The sequence below is a fragment of the Triturus cristatus genome, chromosome 4_2 (assembly GCF_964204655.1).
Source record: "Triturus cristatus chromosome 4_2, aTriCri1.1, whole genome shotgun sequence".
NCBI lineage: Eukaryota > Metazoa > Chordata > Amphibia > Caudata > Salamandridae > Triturus > Triturus cristatus.
Window position 1 is genome coordinate 841,449,678 of NC_140586.1, and position 22,098 is coordinate 841,471,775.

The following is a 22,098-nucleotide window of genomic DNA, read 5'->3' on the forward strand; positions in this document are numbered from 1 at the left end:
GGTCACTCAACACTAAATGCCAGTTTCTCCTGATTATATTTCATAGGCTGTGCCTCTGTTTGTTGTAAGTCAGGATTAACCTTGTGTTGGTTGTTTCTGGCGCTGCGAGGTTACTTTGTAAAGTTTTGGACCTGCTGTCTGATGTTTAAAATAACAAGTAATTTCTACACTGGCCTCTCGTTTTCAGAATAGCTGTGTTAATGGTTTTCTCAGAATATCCTCTGTCTAGAAATCGTGCTCTACTGTCTGCTTGTGCATTAATTAGGTCTATCTCTCTGCTACATATTCTTCTCACCCTAAGCATTTCACCATATGAAATGCTATAAATGGTGTGCCTAGGGTGGAAGCTTGTAGCGTTCAGAATAGTGTTGCCTGCTGTCGGTTTGTGGTGTAGTTTGGTCTCTACTCAGTTGTTAGCTATGAAGATTTCCACGTCCAGAAAACAGGCTGATGATTCACTGATATTGTGTGTGTAAAGTGCCGGTTGATGTTATTAATGTTAATGTTTGTAACAAACTCTACTGCACTTGCCAGATTACAGAAAGGTTGTCTATGTACCTTATCAATTTTACTACATGGTCCTCCAGTGTCTTGGTGTAGGTGGTACTGAGTATCATTTCTACCCACCATCCCATGTGGAGGCAAGCATAGCTTGGAGAAAAGCTCGCCCCCATTGCCATTCCCCTAGTCTGCTGGTATACTTGTTGTTGGAACATGAAGTAGTTATTTTCCAAACAAAATGTGGTCATAGTACTTAACATTTTGTTGCGTTGATAAAAACCTATGGCGCTAGTACCCAAAAAGCTCCATAGCTCTGACCCCATCTTTATGATGTATACTGGTATACAAATTGGATACATCTAACGTCATCAATAGATAGTCCTCTTGGCACTGAGAACCATGAATGAGTCTTAAAAAGTCAGTTGTATCTTGTATAAAAGAGGGTAGGGCCCGTAAATGTCCCTGCAAAAAGAAATCCATATATACTGACGAATTTTCCAGCAGACTTTGTTTGGCCGAAATGATCGGTCTTCCGCGGGGTTTTGAAATGCCTTTATGTACTTTAGGGATGAAATATACAACTGGCATTGTCGGATGGTCATCTTTAAGAAACACATATTCATCCTGCACTTTTCCATGCCAACAGCTTATTGAAGAAGTCGTTTTTAACAACGTTAAAGGTTTGTTTGTTACTTAGTTTGAGGCAGTGAGGATCATTTCATTGCTGCATTGGTTCTTCCATGTACTGCATTTTAGGCGGTATCACTACAGTTCCTCCTTTATCGGAGTTCCTTATGATAATGTGGTCGTTCTTTTGGAGTTTCTTCATGAGCTGGTGATATGTGTGCTGCTGTGCACTCTGATGTTTGAAAGATGCTTGCGTCTTATAATTGACTTTCTTTATTTGAGATGTTATTTGCTCATTAAAAGTGTCGATTGCATCCCTGGGCATGATTGTTTGAAAAATCGATTTAGGTTTAAATCCTGTCCTAGTGGCATCGAAGACCTTAATTTGCTGATGTTCCATTATTGATTGTGTAGAAACCGGTGGGTCCTGTAAAGACTCCTCATTTTGTAAAGCCTGTAGGTCGCATATCACGTTAACATCTGATGCTAACATAATGACTACTTAAAGGTGCCTCTCCTGTTGCTTTTACTGCCATTTTCTTGAATAGATGAAACTTTTTAATTTCAGCTTCCGGATGAATTTATACATGTCAACTCTTGTTTGTGGATAGTCAAAGTTGCTCTCCGGACAAAATGACAGTCCGAGGGAAAGTAGTTGCAGTTCTGCGTTATCGAGAGTGATTTGTGACAAATTGATTATGGTATTGGTTTCCTCGTTTTGCTGCTTCACTTGTGTTTCCAATTCCTGTAGGCCCCCTTTCTGTTTGTACGCTTTCTCTGACTGGCGTCACGTTCGCCGTCTTTCACGGCGCTTTGTATTCCGCCTCCGTCTTGTTTGACATTTGGAGTTCTGGGGCGCGATGTTTGGTGCCTTTCCTGACATAAAAAAATGGAGTTCTTCGGCCAACGTCCATTTAATTCTCTGATGTCCAGCTGTACCTTTGTTGTGTTCTGTTTCTAATTCACTTTCGGTAGCTGAACTAAGGTCAGAGGTAGATGAGGTTGCCTGTATGTCCTGACCGGAGGCGGCTATAGCTCCTACTGCCGCTTCAAAACTCACTCCCTTTGTGGCTTTGATTGCATCGTATTTTTTTGCAAACATAAAAATCTGCCCGCTTTCATAGTCGTTCTTATCTCTTTGACATTTGAAGATCTTTCTTTTCTTAATTAGGTCCTCTCCATTTTAGGTCTCGCCTGATCCAGCGCATGTGCGCTGATCTGGCCGAGACATTTAGTGTACGGGTTTTCAAAGTGCTGCCACACGGCCTAGCGCTTGCGTTCACGCGAGCGTGCACACTTTCAGCTTTCAGCGCCCGAGGCGCCATCTGGAGTTTTCACTCTTCCGCTGCTGGGCGCGCACCACTCGCGTGTATGCCGTCGCTCGCGCACCCCTGCTTTCACTTTTACCGTCTTGTTCTAATGGTATAGCGCGATTACTTTCACTAACTTGTCATCGGGCCGCTCAGTCAATGCTTGGATTGCGATTACTTTCACTTTTGTGCCGCCGCTTGCTCGCGCGCAGCCCTCGCATAGCTCTTGCATGCTTTTTTTTTTTGCGCGATTACTTTCACTAACTTGTCATCGGGACGCTCAGTCAGTGCTTGTTTGATGTAGCTGAAAAAAATGTGGCTCAGTCTTGATTTCTAGTAACTGACACAATCCTTGGTCACATTAATGAGCGTTACGTCCCTGTTGCGTGCTTTTAAGTTTGGCTAACCCGGCGCTCCCTTCCAGGGTGCCATTTTGTCAACTTTGCAGTCAAGAGCAGTTGTGCTACCCTACTGCGTCATCATCTGGCCCAGGCGACCGCACCACGAAGCAGGGGACGGAGTCCGTCAAGGACCTACAGCTCGTGCAGAGCACACCAGATGTCCCTCACTGGGAGGGCATATAGACGCAGCCGAGTAGGCACTGCCCACTTCTTTAAAAAAAAAAATAGTTTCTGACCGAGGGGCGGCCATATGAGCCCCGTACAGTGAACAGCCTCAGTGAGTGGCAGACATAATGATGCCTGCAGATGGCGCGCCATGGGCTTCTCAACAGGAGGCGCTGTTTTCAAAAGATCATCTCATATTACAACAGAGAGAACAGACTTAGAATAGGTTCGAAATCTTAAATGCACTTTGACAGAAATTGAAACATTTCTTGTTTTATTTTCTTAGGCCTGCTTTCTGTCGGTTAAAAATAGATAATGATAAAATGTGCGATCAGTCAACAAGTATACCCGAGTCCTCAAAATATTACTAGTTGTTTAATTAATACCGACTACTTAGAATTTACTCTAGCCTAGAAGTACTTCTTTTAGTCAGAAATCATCTGTAGTATCTTAATGTCCTTTATTGAGTTTGGGATAATGTTTGTAAAACTTCTAAATTTTGACACTCAAAAATTCTGTTGTACATTGCAACTCATGCATGAAGTGATGTAAGTGTGTCAACAAACCTCAAGAAATACAGTGAAACTGCGGAGCTTTTCTCCTCCTTTGCATTTTAATTCTCGTAACCACGAGGCGGGGGGCAAGCAGTGAGTTCAGTGTTTACCACGGGCGAGCAGCCAGTGACCTGCGTTTCAATGCCTTTTGCAGTATCTGGACACATTATACCATAGGGAGCAGCCAACAATATCATAACCATGCAAATAAAAGAGATCCTTTTGATGGCTTAAAACCCAGCAAAGTATTCCTCCGCATTAACCTGGATTTTAATGGCTCTAGCTGAATGGGAAAATCACAATTTGGATGGGTCTGATTATTTACTAAATACAATGCATTAATGGGGGGGGGGTTTAACACCCTTTGCTGTCTGGCATTATCGCATTACTGCCAGCCTTTGTTGCCTTGCTGACAGGAATATGAAAGCAGTCTGTCCTGTAGTGAGACTGGCTCCAGAAGCATTTCTCTGATGAGAAGACCCCCTGCCCTTTGGTAGTGTCTCGTCCAGCAGGCTTAGCCATGCGCCTAATCCCCAGAAAGTGGTTCGATTATTGCTGACCAGCAATGGCGAGATATATATTTATTTCTATTTTTTCCTCTTGGCTATCAACCTCTCGCTAATTCCTTTAGCAGAAATGCGCTGCACTCTGTATTGTGCAGTGGCAAGTGTCACCCAGATGGCGCTGCTCATGTGTTCAAATGACCACATTCCAAAAGCATATACTTTGAAAAATACATTCTGCAAATCCGTCCCAAGCAGGCGAGGCGCACTCTTATAGAACTGCTTAAATGTGCAGGATGCATTTCTCATCCATATTAACCAAAATGAGAAAATAGTCCACTACAATGTGTAAATTTCTGTCTGCGAGTACCCAAGTTAGCAAAATAAACACATTGACCAGCAGTGGTAAATGTGCTTTGCCATGTTTTTTTAATATCCGGTTCTTTTTTTCAGGTGGTGGGGTTTCTGTAGCTGCTTGATGTTGCCAGACATTTAATGTGTCTGGTCTTAAAGCCCGTACATGGGTCACTGCTGTCAGGGAAGCATGACTGTACATGTTGATATTGATAGCAATCATTGAAGCAAGCCCTTATTAAAAAAAGAAAATAATCTTTTTCCCTTTGCCCATTCAGTTATGCACTGTGCTTGGGTGTTTTCGAGAGCCAGGGAGCCCAGGTGGAAATGTATTCATCTGGGGCACTGACCTGAAAACGCGTGTTTGCTTGTTAATCTATCAAATACCAATTGTGTGTGTCTTGATATGAATTTTGTATGAGCTATTGATTTTGCACCTTGTTTTAAGGTGGTTTAGTGGGTTATTCTGTGTTCTGTGACACCATAGCAACAAGCATTGGCATAGCCAATAGGTCTTGCCTTTGGGACCTTAAAAGTATTTAGCCATGCAACAGTTGATGTTGTTGCACCAAGGATATTGTGCTGCATAACTAAATACTTATAAGGTCCCAAAAGCGAGATCTATTGGCTTTGCCAATGCTTGTTTCATCTGACTAGCATGTCCTCACTGTACTTAGTTGTTGCTTCATTACATTCCAATGCCCCAATTTGTTCATTGAGCTGTTCAATTTGATTTTGTAGATCAATCCTGTCGCTCTCAGCGTACTTGACTAATATTTCAACAAGTTTTCGAGACGCATCCAAGTTACTTTCCGCCCATTCCCGCAACATATTTGGGTTGGAGTTATCACTCGGTGCAATCATGATGCGGAGACCCCGCGGGATTCTGCCCACTTCCATATATCTAGTTAGGGACTTATGTTCCCACCATTTGACCTGCTCTGATTTCATGAGTTTCTCCAACTTTTTATAAAGCTCTCTTATGTGCGCCGTTCTCCGTTTCACTTCACTGCTGTTTGCTTGTGCTTGCAATTCCGGTCTTGGGGTATCGCAAAACATACCGTCTGCTGCCTCTTCCCTCCTTCGTGGATCGTCGGCAGACATTTCCTAAGCTGATATTGAATGTATGGGATATTTTATAATAACAGGTCCCGTACTAAGCACACCTCCCAACCGGACTCTGAAGGCTCTCCTACCTTCTGTGGTTTCGTCAGTCCAGCACGTGTCTTTCGACTTGCGTTTCCCAGCTCCGCCACTGTCGGTGGATGATTTTGCCGTCCTGGGACTGCTGCGACTTTCTCCTCACAGAGACTTCTCCTTCCGGCACCTAGTCGGTTTCGACTTCCTGTCGCTCGGCCCAACATGGGAGGGGTCCGTTGTATCCAAGGAAGCCGCCTTGGAAATATATACCTCACAACAATATATATTATATTCTCCATACAGCCCCAGGATTGTGTAAGGTCTTTGCACAGGGATAAACAGTTTATTGCCCCAGCTGGGCATTCCTCTGATCAAGCAGTGTACAACCTGGACATTTAAGGCTGTAAAATCATCTAGGGGCAGGGGAGCAAGTGGTACACTCACAAATGTAGTGTTGTAACCCTAGTAGTAGACCCCTAACCTTAGTGTCTTGTCATTAATGACACAAGACATATTTCAGTATTAACCTTTTATTGCAGCCCTGGTGTTATAGCACGTTACTTCCACACCAAACTGGAACTCCCGCCGCCCCCAGAAACATCATCTAGTTATTCTCTGTTGTACCTTGAGACTTAAAACCATACTCTGTCGTACCACGAGACTTTAAACCATACTAAGTGAACACTGACATCACACTTTGAATACCAGCCCTCATACATTTTCCGCTCTTAACAAGAAACCAAATATAACATAACAACACTTAATATATGTTAAAAAAACATGTGCTTATCGTTTTCACTGAATTTGTAATTGGAATACACCACTTGGTAAGGCTGTACCTTCAGTCACAAACATACTTAAGGAACTTCTTGGGTTTATTAATTACCTGACCAAATGTACTTTCCCTCCTATCCCCAATGCAGGTGAGCTCCCCAGACAATCCCAAGGCCTCAACCTCCTGACAAGGAAGACCTTCCCCCCCTCTATCCTTCATTGTCTAGCCAACGATAACAACTCACGCCCTGCTGCGAACCTTCCACATCCTTCCTGCATGTGGATAACCTTCCTACATACAGCACCTTTGTCATTCAACAACGCAGAATTGCACAGTAGCTTTTCTACCCTCAAAGGTTCCGAAAATCTGCATTCCCTCTTTCTCACAATACCGCTTCTTTTGACTCTTACCCACTATTTTCACCCTGTGTTTTCAATAATACGCTTTTTTGTAAACTTTTTTGAAATTTCTCAGTATTCCTTTTCACTTCCTAAAGGTGACCCTTCCACTTGCCAAGCCTTGAGCAGCCACTCCGAATTATCTTTGGTAAATGATGCCCTACCTTTACTAAGCACAACAGTAGTAAAACCTGTGACACTTCTAGGAGTAATCCAGTATGTCCATACCATCTTTCTTCCCATTTCTCTCATCTGCTCAAGAACCCATCCTCTGACCCAGTCACGCTTCCCAACTATAGACTCATCTCTCTCCTACCATACCCGACAAAGTTCTTAGCGAAACTAATCAACCAACGACTCACTGACCACTTATCACCTCTGCAACCACCAGCTCCACAACACCACGCAGTCTGGATTTAGGCCCAACCACAGTACAGAAACCGCACTCAAAGCCATCACAGACATCATCTGCATGATCCTTGATAGAGGAGACATATAAGCCCTCATTGTCCTGTACATCTTGGACATCTCTGCAGCTGTTAAAACGGTCTCACACCCCACATCCTCATCAGGCACCTGCATGAGATTGGCATCTAAGGACCCACTCTCCGCTGGATCTACTCCTTAATGGATAGAACACAAGCTGTCAGCCTGCCATCTTACTCCCTCTGAAGCCTGTAAACTCATATGTAGAGTGCCTCAAGGTTCATCACTCACCCCCACCATCTTCAATGCATATATGGTGCCTCTGGCCATAGAAATTGGCACACAGGACATCAACATCCTCTTCTATGCAACCGACACACACTTTGTGCCTCTCTCTCAGATAATGTTATGTTATGTTATGTTAAGGGATTTATAACGCGCACAGCTACTCAATAGAGTGTCCCGGCGCGAGCCCAAGAGTCACAGGAAACCAAAGCGTAGGGGAACTAGACCCCCAATACAAGAAGCAGGTTGCTTCCGAGCAACTCTAGCAAAACTCATTCACACACCAACCACCCAGACACCTCCACTCCACAGATCTTCGCATGGGCACATCCCACGTATACACCGAACCAGATCAGGAGGACAAGCTTTCTTTTATATGGCTCCTAAAACATGGAACGACTTCTGACTGCATGTCAGTGCCTGCTCCTCTCCTCTTGAATTCCATAAGAAGTTGAAGACCTGGCTTTTCAATTAACCAACCTCCCATAGGCAGGCCTACGCACACAGGCCTGCTCAGCGGTAGAATACCCTCTCGTAGATTGTGTGCGATTACAAATACACATAAGATAACCTTTCAATCCATTTTTCTTGCCCACCTATATAATATCCTTTTAATATATTTTTTACATCTCCATTACCTTTGAGAGAGTAAATTGGAGTAGTCTTATGTATAATACCATTCCTTTAAAAAAAATGTTATACCAACTTCAAAAGAAATTGTGGGCCATTGTTACTTGAGCAGCCCTTCTCTTAAGAAAATTATGTTAATAAATTTAGTAACGACTAGTGCCTCCACGTTTCTTACCATATCAACCTCTGGCCATTTCGAAAGAAGGTTGACTATTACAATAATGTACACAGCTTCCCCAGATTCCTCAACACGCGTCCTATTATGTCCTGAAAGTTACTTTGGATTTGTCTAAACTTTTGCATTCATCGCAATCTCTCATGATCTCCTACACTTCCTTATCCACACCAGGCTACCAAGTCATATCCTTAACAATCCTTTTAATGACCCCAAGGTCACCCTCATTACAAATTTCTAAAATGTTCCCTTCCAATCCAACCAGAGGCACCACGCCAACTTCCCTGATCAATAATTCATCTTCGAGACACAGTTCCTCCTTAACTTCCCAAATCACCACAAATTGCTTTTGTACTCTTCTCCTCCGAGGCGATCAATTATTCACATACTCTGACATTAACCTCAGACCAGTGTCTTCAACTAATTCATTCTTCCACTCCTTCTGATACAGTTCACGATTCACTCCCAAACACCATGTGCTTGACAGTCCTCCCACTCTTCCGAAAGGCAAGTCTTTTTTTGCTACAGTCATTCGACTTAAGAAATCTGCAACCCTAGTCTGTGCCCCAGGCACATATTGCACATCACAGTTATAATGTAAGAGTCTAAAGGGCATCCATGAAGGATTTGCCTTATCCATACCACTAGTTGTATGCACTTTAACAAGAAGTTTTTTTAATCATTTTTTAAAACCATTGGTGATCCCAATATGAATTGCAGATAGTTATCCAACCCCCATACATAGGCCAGGGCTTCTTTCTCAGTCACAGAGTATTTCCCCGCTTCTGGAGTTGCTTGGATGCAGAGGCCTCTTAACAGTTTGGCTTGTTTTGAGATAGTGCTGCTCCTGGATCTGTGTTGATGTCGTCCTTGAACACAATGCTACATAGAACGAGATCAAAATCCAGTTTGAGGGAGCCGTACAAATGTCATGTTTAATATTGCAAAATGCCTCTTGATATTCTCTTGTTAATTCAAATGTAACTTTGTTCTTGAGAAGCTATCTGATTTTGAATGTTTTCTCAAACAAAAGTTTCACACATTTTGCATTAAATTCTGCTAACCCTAGGAATGCCCCTGGGTCATCTGTACACTTTGTATAGGATGCATTTTTGATGGCTTTAATCAGTTATGTTTATAAAAAAACAAACATTTGACCAGTACAGCTGCAGCATTATCATTATCAAAACACTTACAGATTACAGAGACAGGCATCATGAGATATCCAGTTATTTAGCGCCAATCACACAAAGGTAGGCAATTGCGAATCATGGAGTGAAGCCTGGACCGGTGGGCTATCCCCCCCCTATCTATCATCAATACTAGATCATAATCTTTTATCCAGGGACCCCAGATCTTGTGGAATTTGTATGGGCAACCTAATCAGTTATGTTTTTGGACTCGTCACTTTCTCGTTGACTTCATGACCAAGGTAAGCCACACTTTGGCAGATCTACACTTGATCAGTTCAGTAACCAAACCCCTCCCCTCCAAGTACCCTGAACACATCCTCAAATAATCAGCATGTTCTTTCTCATCACCACTATGTTTTCTCTGCCCGCCTATCTTTTGATTCAAATAACAGTCTTGAAACCTAAAAGATCAATTGCATCGCCTTTACAGTTTCCAGGCCTAAAGCGTGCTGATTCTAAATCCACTCCCAACTTCCTTGCAAATTTCTGTTCACACTCCGTTTTACACAGTGGTGTAGGGAGACTGATTTAGCCACAGTGTCCATTTTAAAACCGTTTCAGTTTCAACTCATTTTTAGGTTGAGCCTAGAGGCAGCGCGCAGTATGCGCTGGAAGCCCCGTCCACTCTCTGCCCATATTTGTCATTCATTGGCTTGTGTCATTGTCCTTCGTAAATGCTGTCTTCTGATTCGTAAATAGGTTTGTTAGTCTCTCCCTGGTACCGCCTTATCTGCATTCGTTACCTCCCATAACGTCTGGACCTTTTACTTGACTTGTTACACTGTCTGCGTTCTAAGTCGGTGAGAACTATTTTGTTTATTGACTAATGGGGACAATGGCATCTGCTTTTTGTATTTTCAGCACGCCCACACAGGACAATGGTGGCCGCTTTTCATACAGTGCACTATGCCGCTCTAACTGTAAAAGTGGCTGCCCCCTACCCCGACAGCACTCACGGTACAATGGCAACGCTTTAAAAAATATATATATATGTATTACTTTTAAGAAGAACGTGGCGTCCGCTTCAGGGACACCGCTCTTTCTTTCAGCTTTTATCTTTTATAAAATAAACGTACATGCTGATCATGACGCACGCTTTAGGGATACTGCGCTCAGTTAAAAATCACATTTTTGAACTGTAATGTTGAGAGCGGCGCCCTCTTCAGGGACACCGCGCTCTGCAATGCAATAGGTCTCGCTTTTACATAAGTTTGACCTATTGGCATTGTAAATGACAATGCCTTTCAATATTATAAAAGGCATTACCATTTACACTGCCAATGGCTCACAATCTCGCAATTGCTAGACCTATTGCATTGTAAATGCTTGTTTAAAGGAAGTCAAAGAGGGGTAGTTTGGATTGAGACTTTGCATCAGGAGGCTAGAATTCTAAGCTTTGGATGAACAGCCAGTCGAAGATTGTATGAAGGTACTTATTAGGTCTGGTGTTAGCTAAGACCTTTTGATTTTGTTTTCTAAATTATATACAGAAAAAAACTTACCTAATGGGTCCCAGTGCTATTCTACAATTCTGTCCTTCGCATTTGTGTTCACCCAGTTACACCATACATTATGGTGTTATGGGTCAGCCCAGTTCAGACACTGGCTAACTTCACTGAGTGATAGCATTCTGCCCTATCACAAGGAGCACATCCGCTCACCAAGTATGCATCTCTATGGGGGAACTATTGTTTCAGGTGTGTATGTGGTAAGACCAAGGCTGGCATGGTTTCTTGCTTCTAGTAGAGCGCGGGGTTCAGCAGCCGTAATCAATGATTACAGTCGCGGGGGGAGGGAAAGCACAAAACAAAAAAACTAATTTTAAAAAAAGTACCTGAATCGCGCCACATTGCGCTTTTCTGGCTCCACTGCAGAAACAGGCTCCCAGACCACCCTGCGGCCAATCCTGACGCTGCTCTCACAGTAGGATTGGCCTGAGCGCCCTCGATTTGCACTTCCAGGGAGACTGGGACGCTGCGCCTGTCAACACAGCTCGGGTTGGATGCAGCTTTATTGCGCATGGTGTTTGGCTGGCCTGAGATGGCCGGCCAAACCGTCATGCCTACTGACAAGAGTGCACCTACCACACCCCCTCATAGCTGTCATCCCCATGGCTCTGCCCCTAGACTCCACGGTAGGAGTAAAATAAAACGAGAATAGGAATGCTTTATTATCGTTTTTTCCCCCAAGTTTTTCAGCCGCTGCTGCTGGCGGATGTGGGGGGGGGGGAGGGGGGAGGAGCTCCTCCTCCACAGTGTATTAGTCGCTGCTGAATGATTACCATTGACGCATAGAATATACCAGCCACATCCCTTCTGCTCCTTATGAAGTGCAGGACTTGTCATACTTAGGAACACCTAATAAGATGTGTTTCCTCTCTTCCCTTGCAGAGCGATATGTTGGTGGTAAGTTGTGACCTCATCACCGATGTTGCATTGCATGAGGTGGTTGACCTCTTCCGAGCACACGATGCCACGCTGTCCATGTTGATGCGAAAAGGACACGAAACTACTGAGCCGGTGCCAGGACAGAAAGGAAAACGAAAGCCTGGTAAGGAGGAAGCAAACTGTGACCTCAGTAATGGTTTTGAGTTGCCACTTGTGACATTGGCACATACATGCTCTGAAGGGCAGGAAGCTCCAGCTCACCCCTTGTGCCAGTGTGGTACATGTTTCTGTGAGCACTGCCAGGAGGTCTGTCCTGCCCCCCTGTTAAGGGGTACATATATTTGTGTAAGCTTTCAAGAGCAGAAAGCACGCGTTGGCACCGTTCTTTCTATTACCGTAGGACATTGACTCTCGTTTGCTGTTGTGTGGCTTCTAAGTGCTGTTATGGAAGCTGGTGGTCACAGTTGTATCAGTTTACACATCAAATGTCCTAGTGGTCAGGCATGACATCCTCTTCTAGGGACTTGGGAGTTCTCGTCGACTGCCACTTGCAGCTTTCCTCCATCATAGACTGCACTGCTTGGCCCGCCCACTATATATTTACAAGATCAATACCCACCTCTCTTTTCACTGGACAAAGACCACGAGAAAGAGCCTCCTCGCTATTTGTCCCCTCCCCTGAGAAAATTCTCAAAGTTGTCGCCCATATGCTGCCTGCCTTCCATGCATCCGGCCCACTTCCTCCCCGCAGTCAAGTCAGAACTTTTTCTGTCCAGAGGGAACCCTTTGCAAGTGGTCACTGGGGGCTTTGAGTCCATGTTTGATCTGCCCCTGACACCATGCCCCTCCCTCTTCTAGTGACTCTTCTTCCACACTCAACACAGGACTCTTGATTTCTAGCGCAGCACTACAATAGCACTTCCAGACCCCCTTTGTTGCTTAAAGATTCAGGTCCCACACCACCCCAAACATTCAAGAAGGTCCAAAGACCACTTTTAAGTCTTTGAAGACCCTGCTCAAGTTCTCAACCTCCTCCCGCACCCCCCCAAAACGAAAGGGGCACGTGTCATGTCCATTATGATCTATTTTCTGACTGGATCATTGTTGGTGCTAAGCAACTATGAATTGTGCATGTTGTTGTGAAATGCTATGCTTTGGCCCGTTCATCTGCACCCTGATAACACTTGGTTGTTATTCTAAGTTTACTGTTCTTCCATGAGTATCACATTCTCATCATATGTACTTGGCTTCTTCATGAAAGGTGTGAGCAGAGCATTAATGTGAGCCTGTAATATATCTGCTGTAAGTGGTCCATGAAGCATTGTGTTCGAATCTCCTACTTCTTTGACCAATTTAGGCTTCTTTTTGGTAAAATGTTAGTATTTTGTCTTTTCTGGATTTATTTTCTTACCTTATACAGTTTAGTGGCATCTCGGGTTGTGCCTCAAAATGATACATTCACTTCAGCATAACCAGAAAAGAGTTCTTGAAAAATATCACTGACTGTGCCTTCGCAGGCGACATTCTCGTAAGCACAGCCATCTTTGGTAGGAACCAAAAGTAAACACATATTGCGGATTACTGATATCCTTGCTGAAGACGGTGCTAAATTCAATTTTTATGTAGCCACAAACTAGACAGAAGTGGTCTTACAAACTCTGATGTGAATCTGGAGCATATTGTGTGCATCGATTGCAGTGTGTATGGGCGACTGCCTTGTTTGTCCTCGGGCAGCAGCCATAGTACAGAGGTCACGATAAACAAGAAACAGCACTGCTCCATCTCTAGTGTTCTGGAATAGCCCATCTACCTGGCAGTGCAGGGAATGCATGGGAAAGCTTACAGGTAATGACCAAAGATGTATGCTGGCCCCTTCCGCAGACTCACTTGTTTCTACATCCTCATCAAGTACAACATCTTTATTTATATGCTGGTTTCGATGAGATGGAATTGTGGCATATTCTTGTTTCTCTGTGTTTTTTGTGTGGATTGCATAGATTTTCAGATCTTTGATCTGAATTTTTGTTCTTTTGCTGATCTTAACCCAGGAAAGAATGCTTCCAAAACTATCGTAGTTCGTTGGTTTGTTTTGCTTCTCCTAAAATGTTACTAACTTCAGAGGCTTCTTCCTATGGACAGAATCCATGCTCCTGTCCTTTTAAGCACTCTGGTGGTGATCTGTGACACATGCCAGTCTGTACCTGTGCTTTATTGGTAAAGACTAAGGGACAAGGGACTGAAGTGGAGTAGGCAGTGGGAGCACCCGATGCTCCACAGCTCTGTAAATAACGCTAAATCGCCTTCCCAGGCAAGTAGAGCGGGATAGGAGCTGTCGATGGTTGTCCATGACTAGCGTGCATCTTTAAGCACACAAAGTATGCTGCACACAGACACACACACACACACACACGTATGTTGACAGGGTATCTGCAGGGGCATGCAAAGGCAATGCTTTGCATTTTCTCAGTCGCGCACACACACACAGACCTGTTAGCTGAATTATTTGCTGTGTGAGAATAGACAGAAGAATCTCTGTGGCCTTGGATGGCGGCGGGGCTTTGCTGGCACCAGTACAATCTTCGCATCTTTGTTGCCTCACCCGCTACCCTAATAGCAGAAACAAAGATATCTAGCTGAGCTGCCCTTCCATGTCCTAGGAAGGGTGTAAAACCTTCAGTGGATTATGCCAGTGCAGAGTGCCCACTGGTAGGGGTTTTGCACATGTAAGTAAATCTGGGTTCCATCCAGTGTATGCGGTTGAGAGAGTATGGTGCAATCTGGAAGGTTGATGAGGTTGTGGTCTGCCAGAGCCGCCAGCAGGACCACACAAACATTAATTCCATTCTTCGGCACCAGAGCCAAGTGTTTTGGGGGACAGAATAATTCTAAGCACTTGCAGTTGTTTCTGTGAGAGAAGTGTTGTCTGAAAGCTGCCCCTAGGACACAACTGTCAGCATCCCTCTAAGTCCTTTTGCAGCTTTGTTGGAAGACCTCCTCAAACCTCGCATTGGTAGTTCTTATGATATATCGGTAAAGACGGCACAAATGGAACATCCTTCACGTGATGATGGAGTTACTTTCTTGGTTTCCCACCGCTGTTTATGTTGGAGACCAAGTTATTCTAGTTACAGATGTTTCTATCTTTAGGACGGGTTCATCTGAGGTTTATGATCAGCAGAGGAATCTAACGCCATATCAACTCTGTCATTATTTGAAGCTTAGCTTTTCTTAGGTATTAATCCGAAGTTGGCCAAAATTCTCATTTTCGTCTTTTGCTGAATATTTCTCTATTTGCTTATCAGAAGCTGAAAAGTTAAAATTGGGGTTAGTCAAATGCTTTTTTAACATATTATGTTAGTTAATAAATTGAATGAAACTGATGCAAATTTTTGTTTTCATATGTCCTGGTTTTAATTAATGTAGTTACGTGAGCTGTGCTTGTCAAAATAAGAGAAATAAAAGTCACATGAGCAAAAAATGTTAAAGAGTGTTGTTAATTCCTTAATGACATCCTGTAGCATGCCAGATGTTTGAACAACTGTTGGGTCAAAAACAAAAAGACTTTACTCATAATATCAACTTTTTGGAACTCTTGCTTATTTCACCGTCCCTTCAGGTTTCTCATTACTTGGTTCATACCAGGTTAGCGTTGAGTTTCGCACTCTGAGATGGTAAATGAACTCTCGGCTCCTATGGAAGAAGGTCACCTTGCATCTTATTCATCTAGAGGGGCTGCACAGTAGCTGAGTGCTCATGTGGACTTCTTTGACCTCTGAAGGTGTCCTGGGTTAGATATGCTTGTCCAAGCAAGCACTATCTTTGCTACTCCTCATTGGAAAAAGGCCAACATTACCCTGTGTGAGAGGCTCTCTTTAATCAGGAAAGATGAATGGCTGTATCCTACCCCTCAATTACTAGATTATACAAGAATATCAAGCGTTGCATGGCCCATGTGATCCTGGTAGCTCAGACCTGAACCTATTATTTCTAGATCTCAGTACGACTCCGATGCTGTGGCTAGCGGCCATTGATAAGCACCGTCTTTCTTCCACAGACCACATGTTCATTTTTTAAATATTTCTCTATTGAAATGTCTTCTCAAAACACACATGTTCTCCTCCATCTTGTTATTATACTGTGCAGTGATACATTCCCAGTATCTCAGCAATGTTCACAACTTGGAAGCTCAGATGCAATCTCTCTCCAACTGTCTTAAATCATATGAGAGTAATAATAATATTACAAATCACCAGCATCGAAGCACAATGGAGAAGAAAAAAGAACAAAAAGAAACATTGTGACCAGCCGATAATGTTTCTCAATCCTTGGTCGTGTTGTGGTGTATGGTGAGAGGGAATTAGCTTGTAGCAATTGTTCATGAGGGATCTTTTAGATTACATTGTTCATATTGTATGTCTGCCTCCTGAAGGACTCCGATTTCGTTATATCTTTGATTACATTTTGGGTGTTTCCACTTAGTTGCTAGGAAAGTGTACTGTTTGGAAGAATTCAAGGTTTGAGTGCACTCTCTCCTCTTTTCTCTTTTTGGTGGCTTTTAGTTTGCTCTTCAAAGTTGTCTATACGCGCCTCGTTTTGTTCCCTAGTTTAGATTCACATATGTGCCCTTCTTTTTGTTTCTGAAGAGATTTGAGGCAATAGATTTCACTAAATGTCCTCTAGCTAATGATTTTATTTCATGTTTCAGACTGTTCTCCTATTCACAGTTCTTCTCCCACATGGACATAACTGCCTTGGTTTCTGAGTTTAATGTTACCTCTTTAAGTGAGAACCAAAACTCCCTAGAAAATAATAAGGACTTTCCTTCTGTAGCCTGTACTTTGAAGAGCAACTCTATGACGACCTGTGTGGTTCTGAAGTATTCTTTCTGAGCCTGAAGCTACATGCTGCCCATTGCCACCCAATACTGCCCATTTCCCTCCAGGCTGGGCCCCTACGATGAAATCTGCCTCTAGGGTATGACACAATTAGCTAACAACCGTTTCTGAAGTGCTCTCACTCCAAGATCATCGATTGAGCAGCTTGGTAGCCCTTCTGAAATAGCAGGGCCGTCCAACAAACCAAATCCCCGAAAACGTTGGTAGTGGACTGGCCCGACTCGCCACAACACCTTATTGTTGTGAGCCATGTCTCTTGCCCTTCCCCTCCTACCAATCTTATATAGATTTGAAACTTCAGAGGTAACAGTAGGTACCTCTGCCGAGTGCCATTCTCCAGCTTGAATGCCTTTGAAGGCACTTCATTGACCTTCACCGGCGCCGTTGGCAATTTACGGAATAAGGCTACCCATTTCCAAAATTCAAACTGAGCCCAAATCTCTTCAAGATTTGTAGTAGTTATGTACAATTCAGGGAGTCGAGAACGCTGCTCTGGCATACCATATGCACGAAATTCCCATTTTCTGTGTGGTCACCTCAGACTTTTCTTAGCCTTTTTCTGGACCCTATATTTTCTCTGGTTTTAGAACTTGTGCACTTTACCCTTGCTAACCAGTAGTAAAGTGCCTATGCTCTGCTTTTCTTCTTACATTGGCTTATTCCGGATAGGAACTTTTAACTTGCCTATAAGTCCCTGTTATTTGCTGTAAAAAGTACACCCATGGCTCTACCTCCGCAGGCTATGCCAAGAGCTTATTGGAGTCTATTCCAGCAATACCTGGTGGGTAGAGAAACAGGAGAATCGGAGGGAGCAGGAGCTGGGGCTGCGCTAATTGCTCGAGCAGAAGGTGGGGATGGGGTGGCAACGTTAGAATAATTGGCAAATTGTGAATGACTGTACATTGCTATTGACATGTGTAACCTTATTGAATGTCTTGAAGAAACACTTATGGATACATTTACTTCAATGTGGTCTAAATATGATGGGTATGATGCAACCGGTAACAATAGCCTGAACTGTACCCTTGTATTGACAATGTATAATTGGTTTTGTGTTGTGTTAACTGAAAAATCAATAAAGAAAAAGAAAGTGCACACATGGCACGGAAGTTGAAATGCATCTATTGTGCCATCTACTACAGTAGCAGTACAAACATGCCTAGAGACCTACCCTGTGTAGCCACGCTGCTGCAGTGTACCCTGAAATACAATCTGTTAAATAACCATTTAGGTAAAAAAAAAAAAAAACAGGTAAAAACCTCCCCTTTAAATGTTAGTATGTCACCCCGTAGTAATCCTTGTAGCTTGCAAAAGAGGGAGCATTATATTTAAAAGTAGTAGACAATTACTATTACCTTGTCTCTGTAATGACAAGGCCCAAAAGACTATTCACTGTGACAAGTCCATAAGTCCTATATGCAGATTACAATATTAATACTGCCAACTTGGGAATAATAATAAAACAACTACTTTTCAATTGTCATTCAAAATCTAGGTCAATGGTGAAGTCCACTTTCTCTTAAATATTATGGAGAAGTACGTTTCAGAAAGTTACCCTTTACCTGCCTGAACTTTTAGGCAGCTAATAAGCAGAAGTCTCTGCCTTATCCCAGCCAGTTATTCGCCTTGTAAAGGTGTGAAAAGGGGGAAAAATAGGTCCCAGGAGCAAACAATAGGCTGAACTGAATAGGCAGAGCGGATTCCTCTAAATTCAACCAAATATGGAGGGGGCTGTAGGCCTCCTTTTAACTGCACAGTATCAAATCCTGCTTTACAGGTTTTCCACATGTTACACTTGGGATACATTTGAAAGGGACAGAACAGGATGGCAAGAAAATTCTCTTGTATCATCTCTCTGGCTGCTGAAAGACCCTGCTGGTGCTAGTAGCCTGACTCTTTTGCCTCATTAAACATATTTAGGAGGTATGGACCCAACAATGGTGATATTTGTATACACAATTCCACCGGGATTTCATTAGATCCCGGAGTCTTGCCAGTCTGCATTTGCTCCAGGGCATCTACTATCTCTGTCAGTGAAAGATCTTGTTCTAATGAGTCCCTACTATCCTCCCCTAGAGTTAGTACCGCTAGCCCCCGCCCCAGGAAAGCATTAATGTCTTCTTCACTGCATAAATTCCTCCTCTCTCTTACCCAACCTAAGCTATGAGGCAACATGTTTTGTCTCCAACATCATAAAGTTTCTCTGCAGGGAGAGAAAATGCTGCTTGGTTGCATTGTGGGTTACATGGTGGTATTCTTCCTGTCCGGCCTCTAGATTTCAAATATTATCTTGCGATCCTGTCTCCGTGTATAGTCTTCAGTATCTCTTCATCTAAAACTGCAATTTGCATTGCCTTTCATTGCTTTTTTGAGCCACGATATTCTGTGTCCGATTTATATTCTCCTAAAGTATTTGGCGGGGATTCCACAGACCCTATGTTTTATACAAAATACAGTGTAGAGTCCACTTGAAGTCTAGTTACTATCTCTTTATCTTTGAGTTCCCAAGTATCTAATCGCCAGTTGTTCATCCTGTGGTTGTCTAGTTTTCCCCAGTGTGATCTTAAGATGGGAACAGCCAGATAGGCCTCTAGCCAAGTATTCCACCTTCTGTACGTGATTGCACCTGTTGGATTGAAACTGTAGTCCAAGGAGAGTGTCTCATGGACACCTGATAGGAACCAATATTGTTCGTCTCTCCAAATGTCAGCTAGGCCAAGTGCATGAGCAAATTGTGCTAAAAGCATGTGGTTGTATGTGAATGTTGTTCTATCCAGATCCCGTACCATTTGCCTATGTTAGTATGGGTTCTGTTTTGTCTAACACTATCTGTTGGATTGTGAGAGATGCATATACATTCAATATCAGTAATGACTGTCTTCCCAATTTACCCTTTACTCCTACATAACATCCATTTGGATCAATCCACCTTAACGATCTGAAAGTAGGGGGGCTCTTTCTCACTAGAATGGCTACCTTCTCAAACCCTTTGTGAACTCTTCTCCTAAGTCCTGCCCACTCGAGCCCCTCGTTTCCACATCTCCGCTCAGCCGGAGACTGTTTTTTACCCGTCCACCCATGCTGCTGGGATCTGTACATTTGGGGAACAGTAGCTCTGCCGCCGTCAGGGAGGGTCCCTGATTGGTCTGCTGGACCCTCAGTGGTTTTCTCTTCTCAACCCAGACTGTCTCTAGTGTTATGATTTTTTTTTTTAAAACACATTCTGCTTTGGAAGTTAACCCGGAGCTTAGTCAGGAACATGAGTATATAGTCCAGGTACATGGCTTTGAGTTTTTGCTTGACAGCTAGAAAGGAGCAGCGCTGTTGCTGCACTGAGCACGTGTAGTCCAGGCACAATAGGATTTTCCAATTTTCAAACATAGTTTGTCTAGACCGTGCCTCTCATACTATAATGTCTCGGACATCATAATTGAGAAAGAAGGCAATGATAGGCCTCAGTGGTGTGCTAAGTGGAAGCCAGGGTTTTGAGCCATGTCATTAAAAATTGAGCTACTGAGGAACCCTCTACCCTCTCAGGTATTCCTACAATGCTGATTTTGTTTCTCCTTGTCCTCCCTTCGGCCTCCTCAACTCTATCATCCAGGCTTCTGGAGATCCCAGCCAAATGGGCCATTGCTGCTTGAATTGTTTGGGGCTTACCTTCCACCAATGCTCTTCAGCAACTCTTTTAATGGTTTTAAAAAGATCCTGGTGTATCAGGGATACATCCACTCTGATTTCATCCATTTTGCCCTCTAGCGCTGACCTGGAATCCTTAAGGGCTTGCAGGACTGTATCTCTCCATTTTTGCTTGTGATTGGGCACTCTTGTCTCCCGCCATTTTGAGGCTTTGTGGGTTGTCCATTTGAAGTACAAAAAGCCCAGAGTGCCAACTTCTCACCCAAGCTCCCCTCCCCACTCCAGGAGCAGCATTTGACCATCATTATTTATTTATTTTAGAATTTTATATAGCGCTAGCTAGACCCAAAGGTATCAGAGCACTTTACACATTATGCAAAGAAATTACTCAGGCTCCATGCTCTTCTAAATTGTACGGACTAGGTGTGGCTCAACGTGCCCCCTCCAGCCCTGTTCCAGGCCTTCGTGTCCACAGGGAGCAAGGAGTCCCCGTCCCTACTCCCCGTCTGTGTTACTCCCACATCCAGGACTTTGCAGCGCTTAATTTGCTACGGCCCTATGTGGCCCAATAGGTCCCCAAACTGACAAGAAAAGAGACATGTCCTTCCAGCACAAGGTGTTAAGGCATTGGACCCAATTTTTAGGTTTCGCCTGACCCAGCGCATGCGCTGGTCTGGCGAGACTTATTGAGAGGGCTCCAGAAAGTGCTACCAGGCCAGCCTAGAGCTACAGTGCATGTGCGCGGGCGCACGCGCCGCGCATTACCGCGATTTACCGCAATTACTTTCACTTACGCAGCCACACGGCCGCTTTGATGTTTGATCGTGATCGCGATTACGATCACTTTCACTTTCGCGGCCGCACAGCCGCTTTGCATAGCCAGTAGGTCTCACTTTTGGGACCTTATAAGTATTTAGTTATGCCACTGTTGCATGGCTAAACACTTATAAAGTCCCAAAGGCGAGACCTATTGGCTATGCCAATGCTTGTTGCATTTGCCACTTGTAACTGTAGGTGAGAGTTACAGTTTGGGTTGCTTCCACTGGGCTCTGACATACCACTGTCCAGTCTGTCACAACTTGTCCTTGCCAATCGAGCCCTCACAAGGGCCTAGGCTCCCCCGCAGCAGTCTACTCTTCGGACACCGAACTGGGAAGAGGGATGCGGCACTTCTTATTTTCCGTGTCTACCATGCCAGTTCAGGTCACTAGGTGCCAGAATCAGAGGCCATGAGGGGGAGAAGGCGCCTTCACTGCCCCCGCCTGAGGGTCCTTGCCCAAGCACCAGGGTCCAGGCTGCAAGCAGAATCTGCTTTGCGGCAGTGGCCTGCACCCCCCACCAGACCCACCTGGCTCTTTGCTCCTCTTGGGGCCTGCTGCCTCTACGAGAAGGCTCTGTTCTGCCCCATGTCTATGCCAGCCACTCAGCAGGCTCCAGCATCACTCTCCATCTCCCGCCGGAACGCCGGACCAGGGACAGGAAGGAAAGAGAAGCCTCTGGGGGCCCGCGCTTCCTGAGCAGGTCCCCCAGCCTTCACCTACACTTGGAGTCTGCTGAGCCTATCACTCCACACGGCTAGCTCCACAGCCTTCTTGGATCCCACTGTCCAGCCGCCAACTTGTGAGCCGTTGTGTGCTTGGAGGAAGTGCGCTCACTCTGCCGGCCACACCAGGGATAGTCAATTACTCTCCCTCCTTTTTAGGCAGCAGCCTGGGGGCGACTGTCTCACCACCCACTCAG

The 22,098-nt window shown here is 44.2% G+C and overlaps 1 protein-coding gene across 7 annotated transcripts in view; it reads left to right on the top strand.

Annotated features, from left to right (window-relative positions):
- Window positions 1–22,098, top strand: part of EIF2B3 (eukaryotic translation initiation factor 2B subunit gamma) — a 443,302-nt gene that overhangs the window by 116,298 nt on the left and 304,906 nt on the right. For all 7 annotated transcript variants that reach the window (XM_085602815.1, XM_085602814.1, XM_085602818.1 and 4 more), the window contains exon 4: window positions 11,828–11,987. In XM_085602815.1, coding sequence (XP_085458941.1) covers window positions 11,828–11,987 — 160 coding nt within the window. The remainder of the gene's footprint in view (window positions 1–11,827; window positions 11,988–22,098) is intronic.